Genomic DNA, 24,264 nt, shown 5'->3' with positions numbered 1-24,264 from the left:
ATAGATGATAGAAGATAGAGGATAGATAGATGATAGATTATAGATGATAGAAGATAGAGGATAGATAGATGATAGAAGATAGATGATAGATGATAGATAGATGATAGATGATAGATGAGAGATTATAGATAGATGATAGATTATAGATGATAGATAGATTATAGATGATAGATAGATTATAGATTATAGATATATAGATGATAGATAGATGATAGATAGATGATAGATTATAGATTATAGATAGATGATATTATGATAGAAGACAGATGGATGATGGATGATTGATAGATGACAGATGATAGATGATAGATGATAGATTATAGATGATAGATATAGATGATTGATTATAGATTATAGATTATAGATGATAGATAGATGATAGATGATAGATAGATTGATAGATGATGGATGATTGATAGATTATAGATGATAGATGATAGATGAATATAGATGATAGATAGATGATAGATTATAGATGATAGATAGATTATAGATGAGATAGATGACAGATGATAGATGACAGATGATAGATGATAGATTATAGATGATAGATTATAGATGATAGATGATAGATTATAGATGATAGATAGATGACAGATGATAGATGATAGATAGATGATAGATGATAGATGATAGATGATAGATGATAGATAGATGATAGATGATAGATAGATGATAGATTATAGATTATAGATGATAGATAGATTATAGATAGATGATATATTATATATTATAGATTATAGATGATAGATGATAGATTATAGATGATAGATGATAGATTATAGATGATAGACAGATTATAGATTATAGATGATAGATAGATGATAGATTATAGATAGATGATAGATGATAGATTATAGATAGATGATAGATTATAGATTATAGATGATTGATAGATGATAGATTATAGATTATAGATTATAGATTGATAGATAGATTATAGATAGATGATATATTATAGATTATAGATTATAGATGATAGATGATATATTATAGATTATAGATGATAGATGATATATTATAGATAGATGATAGATTATAGATGACAGATAGATGATAGATTATAGATAGATGATATATTATAGATGATAGATAGATGATAGATTATAGATGATAGATAGATGATAGATTGTAGATAATAGATAGATGATAGATAGATTATAGATGATAGATAGATTATAGATGATAGATAGATTATAGATGATAGATAGATGATAGATGATAGATTATAGATGATAGATAGATGATAGATGATAGATTATAGATGATAGATAGATGATAGATTATAGATGATAGATAGATTATAGATGATAGATAGATGATAGATAGATGATAGATTATAGATGATAGATAGATTATAGATGATAGATAGATGATAGATAGATGATAGATAGATTATAGATTATAGATGATAGATAGATTATAGATGATAGATAGATGATAGATAGATGATAGATGATAGATGATAGATTATAGATGATAGATAGATGATAGATTACAGATGATGATAGATAGATGATAGATAGATGATAGATAGATGATAGATAATAGATAGATTATAGATGATAGATAGATTATAGATGATAGATAGATGATAGATTATAGATGATAGATAGATGATAGATTATAGATGATAGATAGATGATAGATTATAGATGATAGATTATAGATGATAGATGATAGATTATAGATGATAGATGATAGACACACACAGAGTTTGGAGTTGGCTGATCTTACCAGAGGAGAACAGACAGAATAACTTAATCAGCTACAGAGCTGAAGTGCCATCAGACAGACCAGAGCAGTGTGCATGAACAGGATAAACACCTCTTCTCTTGTTGTCGGAGGGCCAGAGGCTCTACACTGGACACTACCCGTGCCAGCTGTACCTCCTAATGATCCTGCTAATGGCTTTTTAATGTTGTAGCAGATCTGACTGGGTTACTGTTTGATGGGTTGTGTTTGGGTGAGAGAGAGAAAGTGTGTGTGTGTGTGTGTCTCACTGTCTCATTATCCGTCCCAGTCAGACTCAGACTGCAGGCTGTGTTCAGTGTGTACAAACACACTCATCTCCACGAGGGCTCCAAGATCTTCCTATACTCGCTGTAGTGACACAGAGAAGTTAAGCTGCTAGCCCATAACATCATCATCACCCCTCCAGCCATCCCACAGTGCTTCACACAGAGCCAGAGGTCTGTCCTTTGACATCCCTCAGACACAGAGACACATTGAGACACTAGAGTATAGAAGACGGGTGACAATGGAGACATATCTCCTCAGTTGACGTCTCCCTTTGATCCAGGACCGAAACACTACCACTTATCAACTGTCTGTTATCTTAACGGTTATTTTGGATGAACATTTCAAATCAATGTCTGGTTTAAAAGTTTGAATCGATGTCCGGCTCATTGCTCAGTTAGTCAAACATTTCCCAGTTTTATCCGGTGTTAGAATGATGGCAGAGGAGGGAAGGATGGACAGACAAGGACAACAGAGAAGACAACAATGTGACTATGTCCAAAATGGCGCCCTATTCCCTATATAGTGCAGAACTTTTCCCTATGCAGTGCTTAAAATATATTAAATTCATGCTAATTACATCTAAGAAAATAACCAAGTCTCACAGTGTCTATAAATAAATTATACGGTTTGGATTAACATAGTAGCCTCTCCCTATATCTCCTCTGTCATCTCCCTGTATCTCCTCTGTCATCTCCCTGTAGCTCCTCTGTCATCTCCCTGTAGCTCCTCTGTCATCTCCCTGTATCTCCTCTGTCATCTCCCTGTAGCTCCTCTGTCATCTCCCTGTAGCTCCTCTGTCATCTCCCTGTAGCTCCTCTGTCATCTCCCTGTAGCTCCTCTGTCATCTCCCTGTATCTCCTCTGTCATCTCCCTGTATCTTCTCTGTCATCTCCCTGTGGCTCCTCTGTCATCTCCCTGTGGCTCCTCTGTCATCTCCCTGTAGCTCCCCTGTCATCTCCCTGTATCTCCTCTGTCATCTCCCTATATCTCCTCTGTCATCTCCCTGTAGCTCCTCTGTCATCTCCCTGTGGCTCCTCTGTCATCTCCCTGTAGCTCCTCTGTCATCTCCCTGTATCTCCTCTGTCATCTCCCTGTAGCTCCTCTGTCATCTCCCTGTAGCTCCTCTGTCATCTCCCTGTATCTCCCCTGTCATCTCCCTGTAGCTCCTCTGTCATCTCCCTGTATCTCCCCTGTCATCTCCCTGTAGCTCCTCTGTCATCTCCCTGTATCTCCTCTGTCATCTCCCTGTGGCTCCTCTGTCATCTCCCTGTAGCTCCTCTGTCATCTCCCTGTAGCTCCTCTGTCATCTCCCTGTATCTCCTCTGTCATCTCCCTGTAGCTCCTCTGTCATCTCCCTATATCTCCTCTGTCATCTCCCTGTAGCTCCTCTGTCATCTGTCATCTCCCTGTAGCTCCTCTGTCATCTCCCTGTAGCTCCTCTGTCATCTCCCTGTATCTCCTCTGTCATCTCCCTGTAGCTCCTCTGTCATCTCCCTGTAGCTCCTCTGTCATCTCGCACTATCTCCTCTGTCATCTCCCTGTAGCTCCTCTGTCATCTCCCTGTAGCTCCTCTGTCATCTCCCTGTAGCTCCTCTGTCATCTCCCTGTATCTCCTCTGTCATCTCCCTGTAGCTCCTCTGTCATCTCCCTATATCACCTTTGTCATCTCCCTGTATCTCCTCTGTCATCTGTCATCTCCCTGTAGCTCCTCTGTCATCTCCCTGTATCTCCTCTGTCATCTCCCTGTATCTCCTCTGTCATCTCCCTGTATCTCCTCTGTCATCTCCCTGTAGGTCCTCTGTCATCTGTCATCTCCCTGTAGCTCCTCTGTCATCTCCCTGTAGCTCCTCTGTCATCTCCCTGTAGCTCCTCTGTCATCTCCCTGTAGCTCCTCTGTCATCTCCCTGTATCTCCTCTGTCATCTCCCTGTAGCTCCTCTGTCATCTGTCCCCTGTATCTCCTCTGTCATCTCTCCCCTGTAGCTCCTCTGTCATCTCCCTGTATCTCCTGTCATCTCCCTGTATCTCCTCTGTCATCTCCCTGTATCTCCTCTGTCATCTCCCTGTATCTCCTCTGTCATCTCCCTGTAGCTCCTCTGTCATCTCCCTGTATCTCCTCTGTCATCTCCCTGTATCTCCTCTGTCATCTCCCTATATCTCCTCTGTCATCTCCCTGTAGCTCCTCTGTCATCTGTCATCTCCCTGTAGCTCCTCTGTCATCTCCCTGTAGCTCCTCTGTCATCTCCCTGTATCTCCTCTGTCATCTCCCTGTATCTCCTCTGTCATCTCCCTGTATCTCCTCTGTCATCTCCCTGTATCTCCTCTGTCATCTCCCTGTAGGTCCTCTGTCATCTGTCATCTCCCTGTAGCTCCTCTGTCATCTCCCTGTATCTCCTCTGTCATCTCCCTGTATCTCCTCTGTCATCTCCCTGTAGGTCCTCTGTCATCTCCCTATATCTCCTCTGTCATCTGTCATCTCCCTGTAGCTCCTCTGTCATCTCCCTGTATCTCCTCTGTCATCTCCCTGTAGCTCCTCTGTCATCTCCCTGTATCTCCTCTGTCATCTCCCTGTAGCTCCTCTGTCATCTCCCTGTATCTCCTCTGTCATCTCCCTGTAGCTCCTCTGTCATCTCCCTGTATCTCCTCTGTCATCTCCCTGTAGCTCCTCTGTCATCTCCCTGTATCTCCTCTGTCATCTCCCTGTATCTCCTCTGTCATCTCCCTGTAGGTCCTCTGTCATCTCCCTCTTTCTCCTCTGTCATCTCCCTGTAGCTCCTCTGTCATCTCCCTGTATCTCCTCTGTCATCTCCCTATATCTCCTCTGTCATCTCCCTATATCTCCTCTGTCATCTCCCTATAGCTCCTCTGTCATCTCCCTGTAGCTCCTCTGTCATCTCCCTGTAGCTCCTCTGTCATCTCCCTGTAGCTCCTCTGTCATCTCCCTGTAGCTCCTCTGTCATCTCCCTGTAGCTCCTCTGTCATCTCCCTGTATCTCCTCTGTCATCTCCCTTTTAGTTATTTAGCAGAAACTCTTTTATACAGAGTGACTTACAGGAGCAATTATGGTTAAGTTCCTTGCTCAGGGGCACATTGAACAGACTTTTCACCTAGTCGGCTCAGGGATTCAAACCAGATACCTTTTAGTTACGGGACCAATGCTCTTAACCGCTAGGCTACCTGACACCCTTTTTTCTTTAGGGTCAGTGGTAATAAGGAGGTAACTTGAAAGGCCATTCAGGACAAAAGAGACGGCCATCTTGGATTGTTGAACACAAACAGTTTTGATCCCACAGATGGTGGGAATGCTGAGAGCTTGTAATGTAAGGCTAATGCTAGTGCCGTCAGGATAGTGTTAGCGTTAGCTAACATTAGTGAATTAGCATCCCCATATAGAGAGCAATTCATTATTGTGCTAGGGAAGGGTTCACCAGAGAACCTCTCTACCCAGTTAACAGGACAGGACATAAACCGTTTATTATGATGAAATGTGGAGCGCTCACTAAATATGGGAACTGTGACACGTACACAACTGTGACACATATACACACTCTGTGACACTCACACACCCCCGTCATGTCTGCAATCAACATCCGTTGGTTAATGTGGTGAGAATGGTGGAAGTGGTGGGGGTTATGGAGAATGGTGAGTGGTGGTGATGGAGGTGGTGGAGAATGGTGGGTGTTGGTGGAAGTGGAGGTAGAGGTGGTAGTGGGTGGTGGTGGAGAATGGTGGGTGGTGGTGGAGGTTGTGGAGGTGGTAGTGGGTGGTGGTGGAGAATGGTGGGTGGTGGTGGAGGTGGTGGAGGTGGTAGTGGGTGGTGGTGGAGAATGGTGGGTGGAGAATGGTGGTGGTGGTGGACAATGGTGGGTGGTGGCGGTTGAGGTGGTGGTGATGAAGAATGGTGGGTAGTGGTGGTGGAGAATGGTGGGTGGTAGGGGTGGAGGTGGTGGTGGTGGGTGGTGGTAGACAATGGTGGATGGTGGTGGAGGTGGAGAATGGTGGGTGGTGGACAATGGTGGACAATGGTGGGTGGGGGTGGAGAATGGTGGGTGGTGGTGGAGAATGGTGGGTGGTGGTGGTGGGTGGTGGTGGAGAATGGTGGGTGGTGGTGGTGGAGAATGGTGGGGGGTGGTGGTGGTGGAGAATGGTGGGTGGTGAAGATGGAGGTGAGTAGTTGACTCAAAGAGAGAGAAAGACAAAAGTTGAACAGTTAGCTGGGTGGTGGTGATTTAGGTAGTGGTGGACAATGGTGGGTGGTGGTGGTGGATAACGGTGGGTGGTGGTGATGGAGGTGAGTAGTTGACTCAAAGAGAGAGAAAGACAATAGTTGAACAGTTAGCTAGCGAATGCAGCTAGCTAGTTTAGCGTACTCACCCGGCTCAAACAGAGAGGGATACTATGCTACCTAGCTGGCTATAGCTATCCAACACTGGAACTCTTCCAAGTCAAGGTAAGCTTTTGGTTGTATTAATTTACTGCCACCGGGGCCCACCTGTTTAACTGCTAAACTGCTTGCTAACTGTACACTGTACTGCATGATTGTACCAGGTTTACTAACATATTAGTTCTAGTAGATATGTTGTTGACTTGACATTAGCTAATATGGTGACAACAATATAGGATGTGTGTAGCGGTTAGCGGTTATGATATGAGGGTTAGGCTTGTAAAGTTTTTTCATATGGTCACAGACAGCCGATGTGTGCAATGAAGTCCACAAGCGAAAGGAAAAGGTGAGAGGAGGAGAGCGCGTAGATGCAAGAAGGAATTAACGAGCAAAATGATCATGCTGTTTTAATGTGACTGCTATGAAAGTGAATTGTGTTTGTATGTGATCAAGGGTGTATTCATTCCGCCGACTCTGTTGAAAAATGTTTCTTAAATGGAAGCAAACGGAATGAAATGAGGATAAACATACCTGAATTTGTCCAAGCTCTCGTTTGCAACTGTTGGACTAATGATAACACCCTCGATCAGCTAGATCATCTAGATGCAGGCAAGAGTGTGGAAGCCGGTATTGAATGTGTCACTGTCTGTCACAATGATAACTCAAAATGTTCTCTCAACCTGTGCACCTATGTTGTAAACTTTCATTCATAGGCTAGGTTGTAGCAACCTCATGATGAGTATATGGAAAATCCGAGTATCATGTTGTAACCTAAACCTACCGATGTTATATTGACCTGGGTGAATGGAATATGAATGACAGTCATCCAAAATGCTGTAATATAAATAAGGCCATGCTCATGAAAACAAATAATCTTCCTACCTCATCTTAAACGGCACTGACCGCCACTGGTGATGGAGGAGGTGGTGGTGATGGAGGAGGTGGTGCAGGTGGAGAATGGTGGGTGGTGGTGATGGAGGTGGTGGTGCAGGTGGAGAATGGTGGGTGGTGATGGAGGAGGTGGTGCAGGTGGAGAATGGTGGGTGGTGGTGATGGAGGTGGTGGTGCAGGTGGAGAATGGTGGGTGGTGATGGAGGTGGTGGTGCAGGTGAGGAATGGTGGGTGGTGGTGATAGAGGTGGTGGTGCAGGTGGAGAATGGTGGGGGATGGAGGTGGTGGTGCTGGTGGAGAATGGTGGGTGGTGGTGATGGAGGTGGTGGTGCAGGTGGAGAATGGTGGGTGATGGTGGTGGAGGTAGAGAATGGTGGGTGGTAAAGGTGGTGGTGGAAGTGGAGAATGGTGGGTGGTGATGGTGGAGGTAGAGAATGGTGGGTGGTGGTGGAGGTGGTGGAGAATGGTGGGTGGTGGAGGTAGAGAATGGTGGGTGGTGGAGGTAGAGAATGGTGTGTGGTGATGGTGGTGGTGGAAGTGGAGAATGGTGGGTGGTGATGGTGGAGGTAGAGAATGGTGGGTGGTGGTAGTGGTGGAGAATGGTGGGTGGTGGAGGTGGAGAATGGTGGGTGGTGGTGGAGGTGGTGGAGGATGGTGGGTGGTGGAGGTGGAGAATGGTGGGTGGTAGTGGTGGTGGTGGAGAATGTGGGTGGTGGAGGTGGAGAATGAAGGGTGGTGGAGGTTGAGAATGGTGGGTGGTAGTGGTGGTGGTGGAGAATGAAGGGTGGTGGAGGTGGAGAATGGTGGGTGGTGGAGGTTTGGAGGAGAGAGAAGGGAAGGAACAAAGAAAGGCTTGGTAGAGAAAGGGAACAGGGTATGTGGTGGAGAGGAGGGAGGAGGGAGGAGGGGAGGAGGAACAACAGGAAGCATAGGAGGGATACAAGAAAGATGCAGATATTTCCATACCTGCTGCTTTAGGCATGACAGATAGATGGACCAGACGAAGAGAGGGAGCAGCGGAGAGGGAAATAAAGAGAGAGAATAAAGGAGAGAGAGTGGTTCTGATAGAACACAGGTTGAAGGAGGAGTCTAGATAGTGGTTCAGATAGAACACAGGTTGAAGGAGGAGTCTAGATAGTGGATCAGATAGAACACAGGTTGAAGGAGGAGTCTAGATAGTGGATCAGATAGAACACAGGTTGAAGGAGGAGTCTAGATAGTGGATCAGATAGAACACAGGTTGAAGGAGGAGTCTAGATAGTGGATCAGACAGAACACAGGTTGAAGGAGGAGTCTAGATAGTGGATCAGATAGAACACAGGTTGAAGGAGGAGTCTAGATAGTGGATCAGATAGAACACAGGTTGAAGGAGGAGTCTAGATAGTGGATCAGCTAGAACACAGGTTGAAGGAGGAGTCTAGATAGTGGATCAGATAGAACACAGGTTGAAGGAGGAGTCTAGATAGTGGATCAGATAGAACACAGGTTGAAGGAGGAGTCTAGATAGTGGATCAGATAGAACACAGGTTGAAGGAGGAGTCTAGATAGTGGATCAGATAGAACACAGGTTGAAGGAGGAGTCTAGATAGTGGATCAGATAGAACACAGGTTGAAGGAGGAGTCTAGAGACTAGGAGAGAGGGATAGGAGGGAAAACGTGACAAGAAAGCTCTCTGTTAGTTCTATTGAAGCCTTATGATCTCTCCGGTGTGTGTTTGTGTGTGATACATCAGAGCCATCCCATTCTAATAGCCTATGGGTCTATATAGCACGCACTATGGTCTTGATTCTGTCCATGTTGCTAGTCAGGTGCAAGCATTTCACTACACCTGCAATAACATCTGCTAAATATGTTTATGTGACCAATAACATTTGATTTGATTTTTTTTGTTGGTACAGTGTTGTTCCCCAGGCAGTTCGATTCAGTATTGTTCCCCAGGCAGTTTGATTCAGTATTGTTCCCCAGGCAGTTTGATTCAGTATTGTTCCCCAGGCAGTTTGATTCAGTATTGTTCCCCAGACAGTTTGATTCAGTGTTGTTCCCCAGGCAGTTTGATTCAGTATTGTTCCCCAGACAGTTTGATTCAGTATTGTTCCCCAGGCAGTTTGATTCAGTATTGTTCCCCAGGCAGTTTGATTCAGTATTGTTCCCCAGGCAGTTTGATTCAGTATTGTTCCCCAGGCAGTTTGATTCAGTATTGTTCCCCAGGCAGTTTGATTCAGTGTTGTTCCCCAGGCAGTTTGATTCAGTATTGTTCCCCAGGCAGTTTGATTCAGTATTGTTCCCCAGGCAGTTTGATTCAGTGTTGTTCCCCAGGCAGTTTGATTCAGTGTTGTTCCCCAGGCAGTTTGATTCAGTATTGTTCCCCAGGCAGTTTGATTCAGTGTTGTTCCCCAGGCAGTTTGATTCAGTGTTGTTCCCCAGGCAGTTTGATTCAGTATTGTTCCCCAGGCAGTTTGATTCAGTGTTGTTCCCCAGGCAGTTTGATTCAGTATTGTTCCCCAGACAGTTTGATTCAGTGTTGTTCCCCAGGCAGTTTGATTCAGTATTGTTCCCCAGGCAGTTTGATTCAGTATTGTTCCCCAGACAGTTTGATTCAGTGTTGTTCCCCAGGCAGTTTGATTCAGTATTGTTCCCCAGGCAGTTTGATTCAGTATTGTTCCCCAGACAGTTTGATTCAGTGTTGTTCCCCAGGCAGTTTGATTCAGTATTGTTCCCCAGGCAGTTTGATACAAGGTCACTCAAAGGGATTTTTAATTAAAGCCCATTCAGTCGCACATTAGGATCAGCTGTTGCAGATTTTATTACTGCCAGTGGGCACAGAGCTTCACATGATGTAATCCACTATTGATTCCTCCCTCTGGAGGAACTCTCTCTGAGTCGTACTCTGTCTGTCTGTCTGTCTGTCTCCTCACCGTTCTCTTTGTCCCGCTTTCTCAATTTTCTCTCTATCTATGTCTCTTACACCAGTGTCAGATCTAGTCTAGTGCTCAGAGCCATACAGACGACAGATATTTGATATAAAAGTTTAACGGTATCTGCACTTCAACACTAGGACCTAATCTGCCATGTCATAGCTCAGTGGAGCCGTGTGTGTGTGTGTGTGTGTGTGTGTGTGTGTGTGTGTGTGTGTGTGTGTGTGTGTGTGTGTGTGTGTGTGTGTGTGTGTGTGTGTGTGTGTGTGTGTGTGTGTGTGTGTGTGTGTGTGTGTGTGTGTGTGTGTGTGTATTTAACTTGGGGGTCCAGAAGTCCCCCCAAGAATACTAAACAAACAAACATTTGACCAACTGTGGACATTTTGTTAGTCCCCACAAGGTCAAATGCTCTTTCTAAGGGCTTTAGGATTAAGGTTAGAATTAATGTTAGGGTTAGAAGCTAGGGTTAGTTTTAGGGTTAGGAACTAAGGTTAGGTTTAGGGTAGGTTTTTGTGTTAAGGTTAGGGTTAAGGTTAGGGTTATGGTAAGGTTTAATAGGGTTTCTGTTTATACTGGTATCAAACCTTGGGTTGCACGGGCCTATTGCAACTTCCTGCACTGTTTCTATATTGTACATCCGACCGGTCTGGAGAGTGTAGGAGACCATGAAAGGCCAAGAGCTCCGAGGCGTCACCCATGACAGTCCAACAACAGGAGGAAGACAATTATTGATAAAGTGGTAAAAAGTTTTAACTTTAAAACAAATTTTATATAAACAAATCATAATTAAACATGCAAACTGGATCAATTAAATAAATAATTAAATAAGTACATAATTGGAAATCCCCACCAATGGATGATGGGATTAAGTGCTCCAAAGATAAGTGTTATGTTAAAGTGCTTGATATAATAAAATTCAACTGATAAATAAGACCCATTCAATTCTGATAGCTTAACAGGGAAGCTACATAACATCCTCTGTTGCTTCACTTAAAGCTTCTGATAAACCACAGAGGTGGTGAAGGTAGTCAACATTACATGACCTCCTCCACACTGATTCTCAACACAGGGGCCCCACTAGGGTGTGTCCTCAGTCCCCTCCTGTATGGCCTCACACAGCTCCAACTCTATCATCATGTTCGCTGACGACACGACAGTAGTAGGCCTGATTACCACCAACGATGAGACCGGCCTACAGGGAGGAGGTTGGCACTCTGACGGCGTGGTGCCAAGTAAACAACCTCCCCCTCAACGTCAGAAAAACAAAGGAGCTAATTGTGGACTTCAGAAGGAACCAGGTTGGGCACGCCCCCATCCTCATCAACAGGGTCACCATGGAGATGGTCAAAAACTTCAAGATTCTAATTTGTTATTTGATTTCAGACAAATTGAATAGAATATGTTGAACAAGCCGGAATGATTTTTTTTAGCATACCAATCAGAAAAAGCACTTCAGATGGACAACCTTTTTTCAGTGTGTCGCTAGCAGCCTCATTCAGACAGCAGATACAGTCAGACGGTTAAAGACTAGCACTGAATACAGAGTCAACATCACGGGCTATAAGGACCTCTTATAAACAATGATAAGTAGTTATAGTCCAGTTGTAAATATGATATAAGTAATTATATGTATAGTTTAGGCCAGGGCTATTCAACTCTCACCCTAAGAGGTCTGGACTACTGCTGGTGTTCTGTTCTATTGCACACACCTGGTGTCTCAGGTCTAAGTCAGTCCCTGGTTAGAGGTGAACAATGAAAAAAAGAAGTGGAACTGGCTTCCAGGTCCAGATTAGTATTGGAGGGTGTAGGCAGTAGTACGTGTAAGCAGTACTGCAGTTACTATATGATGATGTGTGCAGTAACAGTAATGGTGATGTACATTGAGTATACAAAACATTAAGAACACCTGCTCTTTCCAAGACATAGACTGACCAGGTGAATCCAGTTGAAAGCCGGACATGGATTGTGCATGTGTGCCATTCAGAGGGGTAATGCGCAAGACACAAGATTAAAGTGCCTTTTAAGTGCATTACAGTCTACAGTCGACAGTCTACATTCTACAGTACGACTTTTAGAACACCTACTCATTCAAGGGTTTTTCTTTATTTGACTATTTTCTATATTGTAGAATAATAGTGAAGACATCAAAACTATGAAATAACACATATGTAGCCCGATTCAGGAAACAGCTTATGTCACATGTCATGACTTCACAGGAGAGCGGTTTGAACATAAAAAAAAATGTTTTTATCAGAATGCAAACATGTATGCCAACTGTAAATACAAATAAAATAGTTAAATTACGAGCCTTGTTGGTTAACCCACAGAAAAAGATGATTGCCTGAGATAATGAGTGGGCTGGACATCACGAGAGAGGAGTTCGGATTGGTCAGCCATATAGAAGGCTTCTGTCTATTTGAGCTCGTCAGTCTGTGTTGGTAATCCTGTCGAAAGCGACTTTAAAAAAAGGAATTGTGTAGTGGAGCTGCATAGGTTTTGCTCTCCACTTCCTGGAGGACAGAGTCTTGAAATCAGTGGAATTAGAGTGTGACAGTTAAGGAGATGGAGAAAACACCTGTCTCCGGATTACATCTTCAAACTAAGGGCAAACGTGGTATGGCATTTCTAACAGGGAGACACGTCCATCATGCATGATGATGTACACAGGTAATACATTCTAGCGTTAGCGAGCTACATTGGTAAACAAATCCAGAGGTAAAAAAATCATCGGCCAGAGCGTCAAGTGTGTGCTCCGAGAGCGAAACGAGATGGGTAGGAATAAAGCTTAAGAGGGTGTGAACGATGCTGAGTGGATGGAGACAAAGAAGAGCTCTTCACTAGATACCAAAACATTCAAAAGCGATTTTCACAAAAGTGAGTTTACAAGTTGATAAACTTTCAATGCAGAATTACTTTCCCATTGTTCCTCAAATGCAGGGTATGATATACGATTTTGAAACTCTGGGCCTCTACTTTTATCCAATGTAAGAAACACCATTTCACATTTTTTCAGAATTTTGCTACATAAGACCGAATCCAGGTGGTGAGTCACGTATAGAATCATGTAGTAACCAAAAGTGTTAAATAATCCAAATGTAATTTTGTATTTGAGATTCTTCAAAGAGATTCTTCACCCTTTGCCTTGATGACAGCTTTGCACACTCTTGGCAGTCACCTGGTATGCATTTCAATTAACAGGTGTGCCTTGTTCAAAGTTAATTTGTGGAATTTCTTTCCTTCTTAATGTGTTTGAGCCAAGCCAGTTGTATTGTGACAAAGTAAGGGGGGTATACAGAAGATAGCTATATTTGGTAAAAGACCAAGTCCATATTATGGCAAGAATAGCTAAAATAAGCAAAGAGAAACGACAGTCCATCATTATTTAAGACATGAAGATCAGTCAATAAGGAACATTTCAAGAACTTTGAAAGTTTCTTCAAGTGCAGTCACAAAAACCATCAAGCGCTATGATGAAACTGGCCCTCATAAGGGCCACCACAGGAAAGGAAGACCCAGAGTTACCTCTGCTGCAGAGGATAAGTTCATTAGAGTTTCCAGCCTCAGAAATTGCACCCCAAATAAATGCTTCACAGAGTTCAAGTAACAGACACATCTCAACATTAACTGTTCAGAGGAGACTGCGTGAATCAAGCCACCATTGCCGATTGCTGCAAAGAAACCACTACTAAAGGACACCAATAAGAAGAAGAGACTTGCTTGGGCCAAGAAACATGAGCAATGGACATTAGACTGGTGGAAATCTGTCCTTTGGTCTGATGAGTCCAAATTTGAGAGTTTTGGTTCCAACCGCCGTGTCTTTGTGACACACAGAGTAGGTGAACGGATGATCTCTGCATGTGTGGTTCCCACCGTGAAGCATAGAGGAGGAGGTGTGATGGTGTGGGGGTGCTTTGCTGGTGACACGGTCAGTGATTTATTTAGAATTCAAGGCACACTTAACCAGCACGGCTACCACAGTATTCTGTAGCGATACGCCATCCAATCTGGTTTGCGCTTAGTGGGACTATCATTTGTTTTTCAACAGGACAATGACCCAACACACCTTCAGGGTGTGTAAGGGCTATTTGACCAAGTAGGAGAGTGATGGATTGCTGCATCAGATGACCTGGCCTCCAAAATCTCCTGACCTAAACCCAATTGAGATGGTTTGGGATGAGTTGGAACGCAGAGTGATGGAAAAGCGTTATTTCATAGTTTTGATGTCTTCACTATTATTCTACAATGTAGAAAATAGAAAAAAATTAAGAAAAACCCTTGAATGACTAGGTCTGTCCAAACTTTTGACTGGTACTGTATATTTGTGAGATGTACTGACATGTTGAATGCACCGAGCTGTCTGTCTAAACTACTGGCACACAGCTCGGACACCCATGCATACCCCACAAGACATGCCACCAGAGGTCTCTTCACAGTCCCCAAGTCCAGAACAGACTATGGGAGGTGCACAGTACTACATAGAGCCATGACTACATGGAACTCTATTCCACATCAAGTAATTCATGCAAGTACTAAAATTACATTTCAAAAATGGATAAAAAAACACCTTATGGAACAACGGGGACTGTGAAGCAACACAAACATAGGCACAGACACATGCATACAAACATACGATAACATACGTACTATACACACACACACGATAACATACGTACTACACACACACGATAACATACGCACTATACACACACACGATAACATACGCACTATACACACACACGATAACATACGTACTACACACACACGTACACATGGAGTTTGTGTTGTGGATATGTGGTAGTGGAGTAGGGGCCTGAGGGTACACAGTGTGTTGTAGATATGTGGTAGTGGAGTAGGGGCCTGAGGGCACACACATAGTGTGTTGTAGATATGTGGTAGTGGAGTAGGGGCCTGAGGGCACACACTTAGTGTGTTGTGGATATGTGGTAGTGGAGTAGGGGCCTGAGGGCACACACTTAGTGTGTTGTAGATATGTGGTAGTGGAGTAGGGGCCTGAGGGGACACACATAGTGTGTTGTAGATATGTGGTAGTGGAGTAGGGGCCTGAGGGCCCACACTTAGTGTGTTGTAGATATGTGGTAGTGGAGTAGGGGCCTGAGGGGACACACATAGTGTGTTGTAGATATGTGGTAGTGGAATAAGGGCCTGAGGGCCCACACTTAGTGTGTTGTAGATATGTGGTAGTGGAGTAGGGGCCTGAGGGGACACACTTAGTGTGTTGTAGATATGTGGTAGTGGAGTTGGGGCCTGAGGGGACAAACATAGTGTGTTGTAGATATGTGGTAGTGGAGTAGGGGCCTGAGGGGACACACTTAGTGTGTTGTAGATATGTGGTAGTGGAGTAGGGGCCTGAGGGTACACACTTAGTGTGTTGTAGATATGTGGTAGTGGAGTAGGGGCCTGAGGGTACACAGTGTGTTGTGAAATCTGTTATGAAGAGTAATGCTAATGGTGATCATAATAAATACAAACACAGATGCAGCACGTGTCAAACTCATTCCCTGGAGGGCCTAGTGTCTGAAGGTTTTTGCTCCTCCCTTGTACTTGATGGATTAATTAAGGTCACTAATTAGTAAGGAACTACCCTCACCTGGTTGCCTAGGTCTTAAACCTAAAACCAGCAGACTCCAGGCCCTCCATGAAATGAGTTTGACACCCCTGGTCTACAGTATAGTGATGGTAATACCAGAAGTTAATAGTTGCTCTACTTACTCTGCAGTTACCCAGCTCCTCTACAGACAGAATGATGGTGCCACATTTCTTCCCAGCTATACCGCTGTAGAAAACAGAGACAGAAGAGAGAGGACAACACATGGTTAAGTTTAGCCAGGGACGGGTGAAGCATCTGTACAACAGAGATGCCGAGTTCCAGTCCTCCAGGACCAGAGTGTCAGGATGTGTTGACGCTCACTTGATCATGAAATGTCACCGGTTGGCTAGCGAGGGAACACACCTGGTTTTCCAGATCACAATGAGACACATTGTTCTGATTGCATGTAACAGAAACGGCATGGAACTCTCTGTCACTGTCCATGGTTCTGAAACCATCCAGAGCACAGGGTTGACAGATGCTGTCCATGGTTCTGAAACCATCCAGAGCACAGGGTTGACAGATGCTGTCCATGGTTCTGAAACCATCCAGAGCACAGGGTTGACAGATGCTGTCCATGGTTCTGAAACCATCCAGAGCACAGGGTTGACAGATGCTGTCCATGGTTCTGAAACCATCCAGAGCACAGGGTTGACAGATGCTGTCCATGGTGCTGAATATACATCTCCCTCATCTTCTTATCCTCCTCTCTTCCTCCATCTCTCTCTCTCTCCTCCTCCATCTCTCCACCTCTCTCTTTCTCTCTTCCTCCATCTCTCTCTCTCTTCCTCCATCTCTCCACCTCTCTCTCTCTATCTCTCCATCTCTCTCTTTCTCTCTTCCGCCATCTTTCCACCTCTCTCGCTCTCCCTCCATCTCTCCACCTCTCTCTTTCTCTCCTCCTCCATCTCTCCACCTCAATCTCTCTCTCTCTGTCTCTCTGTCTCTCTCTGTCTCTCTGTTTCTGTCTCTCTCTCTCTCTGTCTCTGTTAATCTCTTTCTCTCTCTCTCTCCCTCTCCTTTCCCTCTCTCTCTCTCTCTGTGTGTGTGTGTGTGTGTGTGTGTGTGTGTGTGTGTGTGTGTGTGTGTGTGTGTGTGTGTGTGTGTGTGTGGGGGGTGTGTGTGTGTGTGTGTGTGAGAGAGAGAGAGAGAGAGCGAGAGAGAGTGAGGCAGGTAGAGGAAGGAAGGGAGGGGGGATGGGAGAAAAAGCTAGAGAGAGGAGGAAGAGGATGGCGATTGCTGTGGTATAAGTTGAGAGAAAAACAAAGAATGTTGGGGAAAAGGGTGTGTGGTGTTGTTTACTCTCTGTTTGACCAGGGGGTTTAATGACACTGGAGTGGACGTCTGCTAATTGGCTCACTCGTCAGTGGACAGCTCTCTGTGTGTCATGAGAGAAGGGGGCTTATTAATGGGACGGATGAGCACAGATGGAGCCGGCAGGGTGGAGCCGACAGGGTGGAGCCGGCAGGGTGGAGCCGACAGGGTGGAGCCGGCAGGGTGGAGCCAACAGGGTGGAGCCGGCAGGGTGGAGCCGGCAGGGTGGAGCCGACAGGGTGGAGCCGGCAGGGTGGAGCCAACAAGGTGGAGCCGGCAGGGTGGAGCCAACAAGGTGGAGCCGGCAGGGTGGAGCCGGCAGGGTGGAGCCGGCAGGGTGGAGCCGACAGGGTGGAGCCGACAGGGTGGAGCCGACAGGGTGGAGCCAACAAGGTGGAGCCGGCAGGGTGGAGCCGGCAGGGTGGAGCCAACAGGGTGGAGCCAACAGGGTGGAGCCGGCAGGGTGGAGCCGACAGGGTGGAGCCGGCAGGGTGGAGCCAACAGGGTGGAGCCAACAAGGTGGAGCCGGCAGGGTGGAGCCGACAGGGTGGAGCCGACAGGGTGGAGCCGACAGGGTGGAGCCGACAGGGTGGAGCCAACAGGGTGGCGCCGGCAGGGTGGAGTCGGGAGGGTGGAGCCGACAGGGTGGTGCCGGCAGGGTGGAGCCGGCAGGGTGGAGCCGGCAGGGTGGAGCCGACAGGGTGGAGCCGGCAGGGTGGAGCCGGCAGGGTGGAGCCGACAGGGTGGTGCCGGCAGGGTGGTGTGTACATGCATCTTGCCCTTTTCCCCAACATTCTTTGTTTTTCTCTCAACTTATACCCCAGCAATCGCCATCCTCTTCCTCCTCTCTCTAGCTTTTTCTCCCATCCCCCCTCCCTTCCTCCCTTCCTTCCTCTACCTGCCTCCCACTCTCTTCCCTCCCTCTGAACCCTAAGGATTAGACTGTCTGAGTAATAGCCTTGAATCATTTAAGAGCTAGTTTCAGCAACCAGATGAGATGGTGGAGCTAAAGTTCCAGTAAGAGGCTGGAATGGTGCTGGAGGTCAGAGGTCCACTGGGATCTCTTCACTGCTACGCTATCAGGCCACTCAATAAGAAGAACAAGTCAGGGAATGGATTTATTTATTCATTTAGTGCAAATTCCATAGAGGTATTTACCTAACCTTGCCTCACCTTGGGTGTCTCTCTCTCTCTCTCTCTCTCTCTCTCATCTTTACTAAAGTGTGTTCACCCGACTGGTCAATAATAAAAAATCTTGTTGCGGTTCACATTGATGGCGTCTTCAGGATCTTAATCAATTGTTCAATGTTTACAGATTTAGAATAAGAGCATTAAGGCTGAGGGTTGAGGTCTGATTGAAGAGGAATGTGGGACTCCATCCATTACCTCTTTGATCTTTTATTTAGAGTGTATTTTCTCTTGGCCACTGCTCTAAGAGCATCTAGGTTGAGAGAACAGAGTACACTATGTCATTATGGATCTTTTGTAGAGAGATATCGCACAGATTCACAGATAGTTCTCTCCCAAACACACCCTCCTCAAACTCCTCCTCTCCCACCCTCCTCATACTTCTCCTCTCCCACCCTCCTCCTCTCCCACAGTCATTTAAATGTTCCTCTCCCACTATCGGATGGTTGCATCACCTACAGTTCCACGAGTTCAGAGAAAACATTCAAAGGCCACTGAAACCCCAAGCATTCCTTCCTTCCTTCCTTCCTTCCTTCCTTCCTTCCTTCCTTCCTTCCTTCCTTCCTTCCTTCCTTCCTTCCTTCCTTCCTTCCTTCCTTCCTTCCTTCCTTCCTTCCTTCCTTCCTTCCTTCCTTCCTTCCTTCCTTCCTTTCTTCCTCTGTCTTTCTCTTTCTCTTTCATCCTTCTTATATCTTATATCTATCTCCCTCTCCTTTCTTTCTCTCCCTCTCTCTGTCCCTCTCCCTCTTCCTCTCTTTCTCTCCCTTGTCTCTTTATCCTCCTTCTCTACTTCTCTATTAAATCCAGTTCCATCATGGCCGGTCAGAAATAGATGGTCTGTATGAACAGTACAATGGAGTAACAGTGACAAAGGTTCTAAACGGTCTGAACTGAGTGACAGGCTGGGTCCTGAAGGTCTGAACTGGGTGACAGGCTGGGTCCTGAGGGTCTGAACTGGGTGACAGGCTGGGTCCTGAGGGTCTGAACTGGGTGACAGGCTGGGTCCTGAGGGTCTGAACTGGGTGACAGGCTGGGTCCTGAGGGTCTGAACTGGGGGACAGGCTGGGTCCTGAGGGTCTGAACTGGGTGACAGGCTGGGTCCTGAGGGTCTGAACTGGGGGACAGGCTGGGTCCTGAGGGTCTGAACTGGGTGACAGGCTGGGTCCTGAGGGTCTGAACTGGGTGACAGGCTGGGTCCTGAGGGTCTGAACTGGGTGACAGGCTAGGTCCTGAGGGTCTGAACTATTTAGGTGCTGAGGGGCATTACATTGTATGGTTATTGAGCTGCTGAGGGACAGTACATTGTATGGTTATTGAGGTGCTGAGGGACAGTACATTGTATAGTTGTTGAGGTGCTGAGGGACAGTACATTGTACGGTTATTGAGGTGCTGAGGGACAGTATATTGTATAGTTGTTGAGGTGCTGAGGGACAGTACATTGTATGGTTATTGAGGTGCTGAGGGACAGTACATTGTACGGTTATTGAGGTGCTGAGGGACAGTACATTGTGTGGTTACTGTATGGTCCTTTGTCATCCGGGAAAAAGATAGCTGGTGCAAAACACTCTCTAGAACAGCCTCAGAAAACAGTCTCTGCTGCTTTTGTTCTGACACAAACACCTTTATGACCCTACCTGACGTGACACCTGACTTGACATGTGAAAGTGTGTGTGTGTTATATATACAGGTGAAGTCGGAAGTTTACATACACTTAGGTTGGAGTCATAAAAACTTGTTCTTCAACCACTCCACAAATGTCTTGTTAACAAACTATAGTTTTGGCAAGTCGGTTAGGACATCTACTTTGTGCATGACACAAGTAATTTTGTCCAACAATTGTGTACAGACAGATTATTTCACTTATAATTCACTGTATCACAATTCAAGTGGGTCAGAAGTTAACATACACTAAGTTGACTGTGCCTTTATACAGCTTGGAAAAATCCAGAAAATTATGTCATGGCTTTAGAAGCTTCTGATAGGCTAATTGACATCATTTGAGTCAAATTGAGGTGTACCTGTGGATGTATTTCAAGGCCTACCTTCAAACTCAGTGCCTCTTTGCTTAACATCATGGGAAAATCAAATGAAATCAGCCACGACCGCAGAAAAAAAATTGTACACCTCCACAAGTCTGGTTCATCCTTGAGAGACATTTCCAAACGCTTGAAGGTACCACGTTCATCTGTACAAACAATAGTATGCAAGTATAAACACCATGGGACCACGCAGCCGTCATACCGCTCAGGAAGGAGACGCGTTCTGTCTCCTAGAGATGAACATACTTTGGTGCGAAAAGTCAAATCAATCCCAGAACAACAGCGAAGGACCTTGTGAATATGCTGGAGGAACAGGTACAAAAGTATCTATATCCACAGTAAAACGAGTCATATATCGACATAACCTGAAAGGCCGCTCAGCAACGAAGAAGCCACTGCTCCAAAACCGCCATAAAAAAGCCAGACTACAGTTTGCAACTGCACATGGGGACAAAGATCGTACTTTTTGGAGAAATGTCCTCTGGTCTGATGAAACAAAAATAGAACTGTTTGGCCATAATGACCATCGTTATGTTTGGAGGAAAAGGGGGAGGCTTGCAAGCTGAAGAACACCATCCAAACTGTGAAGCACGGGGGTTGCATCATCATGTTGTGGGGGTGCTTTGCTGCAGGAGGGACTGGTGCACTTCACAAAATAGATGGCATCATGAGGGCGGAAATTATGTGGATATATTGAAGCAACATCTCAAGACATCAGTCAGGAAGTTAAAGCTTGGTCGCAAATGAGTCTTCCAAATGGACAAAATGTGGCAAAATGGCTAAAGGACAACAAAGTCAAGGTATTGGAGTGGCCATCACAAAGCTATGACCTCAATCCCATAGAACATTTGTGGGCAGAACTGAAAAAGCGTGTGCAAGCAAGGAGGCCTACAAACCTGGCTCAGTTACACCAGCTCTGTCAGGAGGAATGGGACAAAAATTCACCCAACTTATTGTGGGAAACTTGTGGAAGGCTACCCGAAACGTTTGACCCAAGTTAAACAATTTGAAGGGCAATGCTACCAAATACTAATTGAGTGTATGTAAACTTCTGACCCACTGGGAATCTGGTGAAAGAAATAAAAGCTGAAATAAATCATTCTCTCTACTATTATTCTGACATTTCACATTCTTAAAATAAAGTGGTGATCCTAACTGACGTAAGACAGGGAATTTTTACTCTGATTAAATGTCAAGAATTGTGAAAAACTGAGTTTAAATGTATTTGGCTAAGGTGTACGTAAACCTCCGAATTCAACTGTAGGTGTATATGTGTGTGTAGGTGTGTGTGTGTGTGTGTGTATATGTGTGTGTGTGTGTATATGTGTGTGTGTGTGTGTGTGTGTGTATATGTGTGCGTGTATATGTGTGTAGTTGTGTGTGTGTCTGTCTGTGTTTCTCTCAAGGAGGTTGTGTGTAAAAGGCTGTTTGTTGTTCCATCATGTTGAGAACCTGCGGTGGTTCATCAAACCAAGCAAAAACCCACAGTCCACGCAAAAACCCAAAGCAATAAAAAGAGCTCTTTAAACTCAGGCAAGATAAGATGTGGAAGGAAGCGGCTCTCCCCACTGAAGCAAAGCCAGGACCCCTGAAGAGGAGCACAATGTTCCCACCACACCGTATCAACAAAACTCATAACAGAGAAAGCTGCATGGCCGTGTTATTTCCTCTGCATCTCCCTGCATGTGTAATACACCCAGCCATTTCCTGCAGTAGAATGAACAAAGTGCCCTCCAGTGGCCTCATGGGTGGAACATTGTTCATATTTTTTAGAATTTCAGAATTAATAAACATTATATTTTTGTTTAACACCGACAATCCAGTGTTTCTATGTCAAACTGTTTTGTTCAGTCTTCTGTGATGTATATAAAGTGTAACATTGGGATGCAAACTGAAAATGTAATACATTTCACCTCTATATCTGACATGGTACAGGTGTCTTCTTTTTTTAAGTCCATAACCATGTGTGTGAGGTGTATATTTTTCTTTCAGAGTAGATCTGTTTAAGACTACCAAGAAACACTGTGTGTGACCTTGATTTAGCGCACTGCTGTAAAAGGTAAGCACACAGCTTCAAAGCTCTGGGAACATACAGGGAAAGGGTTTGAAGACTGATATTAAAGGAGGTATTTTGCAAGCAGAGGGCCATGCTGTAAAAATGCAACTGTAAAACGGAGGGTGAAATAGAGTGTGCGTGCTGGAGAGAGAGTGTGTGTGTGTGTGTGTGTGTGTGTGTGTGTGTGTGTGTGTGTGTGTGTGTGTGTGTGTGTGTGTGTGTGTGTGTGTGTGTGTGTGTGTGTAAAAGAGAGAGAGAGAGTCAGTGTGTGTTACATATGTATGCAACCACCCGTTTGGCTCCACCCTGTTGGCTCCACCCTGCCGTCTCCACCCTGTTGGCTCCACCCTGTTGGCTCCACCCTGCCGTCTCCACCCTGTTGGCTCCACCCTGTTGGCTCCACCCTGTTGGCTCCACCCTGTTGGCTCCACCCTGCCGTCTCCACCCTGTTGGCTACACCCTGTTGGCTACACCCTGTTGGCTCCAGCCTACCGGCTCCACCCTGCTGGCTCCACCCTGCCAGCTCCAGTCTGTTGGCTCCACCCTGCCGGCTCTACCATGTTGGCTCCACCCTACCGGCACCACCCTGTTGACTCCACCCTGCCGGCTCTACCATGTTGGCTCCACCCTGCCGTCTCCACCCTGTTGGCTACACCCTGCCGGCTCTACCCTGTTGGCTCCACCCTGCCGGCTCCACCCTGTTGGCTACACCCTGTTGGCTACACCCTGCTGGCTCCTCCCTGCCGGCTCCACCATGTTGGCTCCACCCTGCCGGCTCCACCCTGTTGGCTCCACCCTGCCGGCTCCACCATGTTGGCTCCACCCTGCCGGCTCCACCCTGCCGGCTCCACCCTGCCGGCTCCACCCTGCTGGCTCCACCCTGCCGGCTCCACCCTGTTGGCTCCACCCTGCCGGCTCCACCATGTTGGCTCCACCCTGCCGGCTCCACCCTGTTGGCTCCACCCTGCCGGCTCCACCCTGCCGGCTCCACCCTGTTGGCTCCACCCTGCCGGCTCCACCCTGCCGTCTCCACCCTGCCGGCTCCACCCTGTCGGCTCCACCCTGTCGGCTCCACCACCCTGCTGGCTCCACCCTGTCGGCTCCACCACTCTGCTGGCTCCACCCTGCCGGCTCCACCCTGCTGGCTCCACCCTGTCGGCTCCACCACCCTGCTGGCACCACCCTGCCGGCTCCACCACCCTGCCGGCTCCACCCTGTCGGCTCCACCCTGCCGGCTCCACCCTGCCGGCTCCACCAGCCTGCCGGCTCCACCCTGCATGACAGCTTTGCACCGGCTTGTCATTCTCTCAACCAGCTTCACGTGGAATGCTTTTCCAATAGCCTGGAAGGAGTTCCCACATATGCTGAGCACTTGTTGGCTGCTTTCCGTCACTTTGCGGTCCAACTCATCCCAAACCATCTCATTTGGGTTGAGGTTGGGTGATTTTGGAGGCCAGGTCATCTGATGCAGCACTCCATCACTCTCCTTGGTCAAATAGCCCTCACATAGCCTGGAGGTGTGTTTTGGCAATTGTCCTGTTGAAAAACAAATGATAAGCGCAAACCAGATTGGATGGCTTATCACTGCATAATGCTGTGGTAGCCATGCTGGTTGAGTGTGCCTTGAATTCTAAATAAATCACTGACAGTGTCACCAGCAAAGCACCATCACACCTCCTCCTCCATGCTTCACGGTGGGAACCACACACGCGGAGATCATCAATTCACCTACTCTGCATCTCATAAAGACACGGCGGTTGGAACCAAAAATCTAAAATTTGGACTCATCAGACCAAAGGACAGATTTCTACCAGTCTAATGTCCATTGCGCATGTTTCTTGGCCCAAG

General features: G+C 46.1%; 1 protein-coding gene across 3 annotated transcripts in view; it reads right to left on the bottom strand.

The window, feature by feature from the left end:
* LOC106566113 (copine-5) overlaps nucleotides 1-24,264 on the bottom strand; it is a 285,747-nt gene that overhangs the window by 125,016 nt on the left and 136,467 nt on the right. For all 3 annotated transcript variants that reach the window (XM_045691900.1, XM_045691901.1, XM_045691902.1), the window contains one exon: nucleotides 15,942-16,005. In XM_045691900.1, coding sequence (XP_045547856.1) covers nucleotides 15,942-16,005 — 64 coding nt within the window. The remainder of the gene's footprint in view (nucleotides 1-15,941; nucleotides 16,006-24,264) is intronic.

The sequence above is a fragment of the Salmo salar genome, chromosome ssa12 (assembly GCF_905237065.1).
Source record: "Salmo salar chromosome ssa12, Ssal_v3.1, whole genome shotgun sequence".
NCBI lineage: Eukaryota > Metazoa > Chordata > Actinopteri > Salmoniformes > Salmonidae > Salmo > Salmo salar.
Note: the sequence above shows the minus strand (reverse complement) of the source record. Positions and strands in the feature narration are given on the sequence as shown.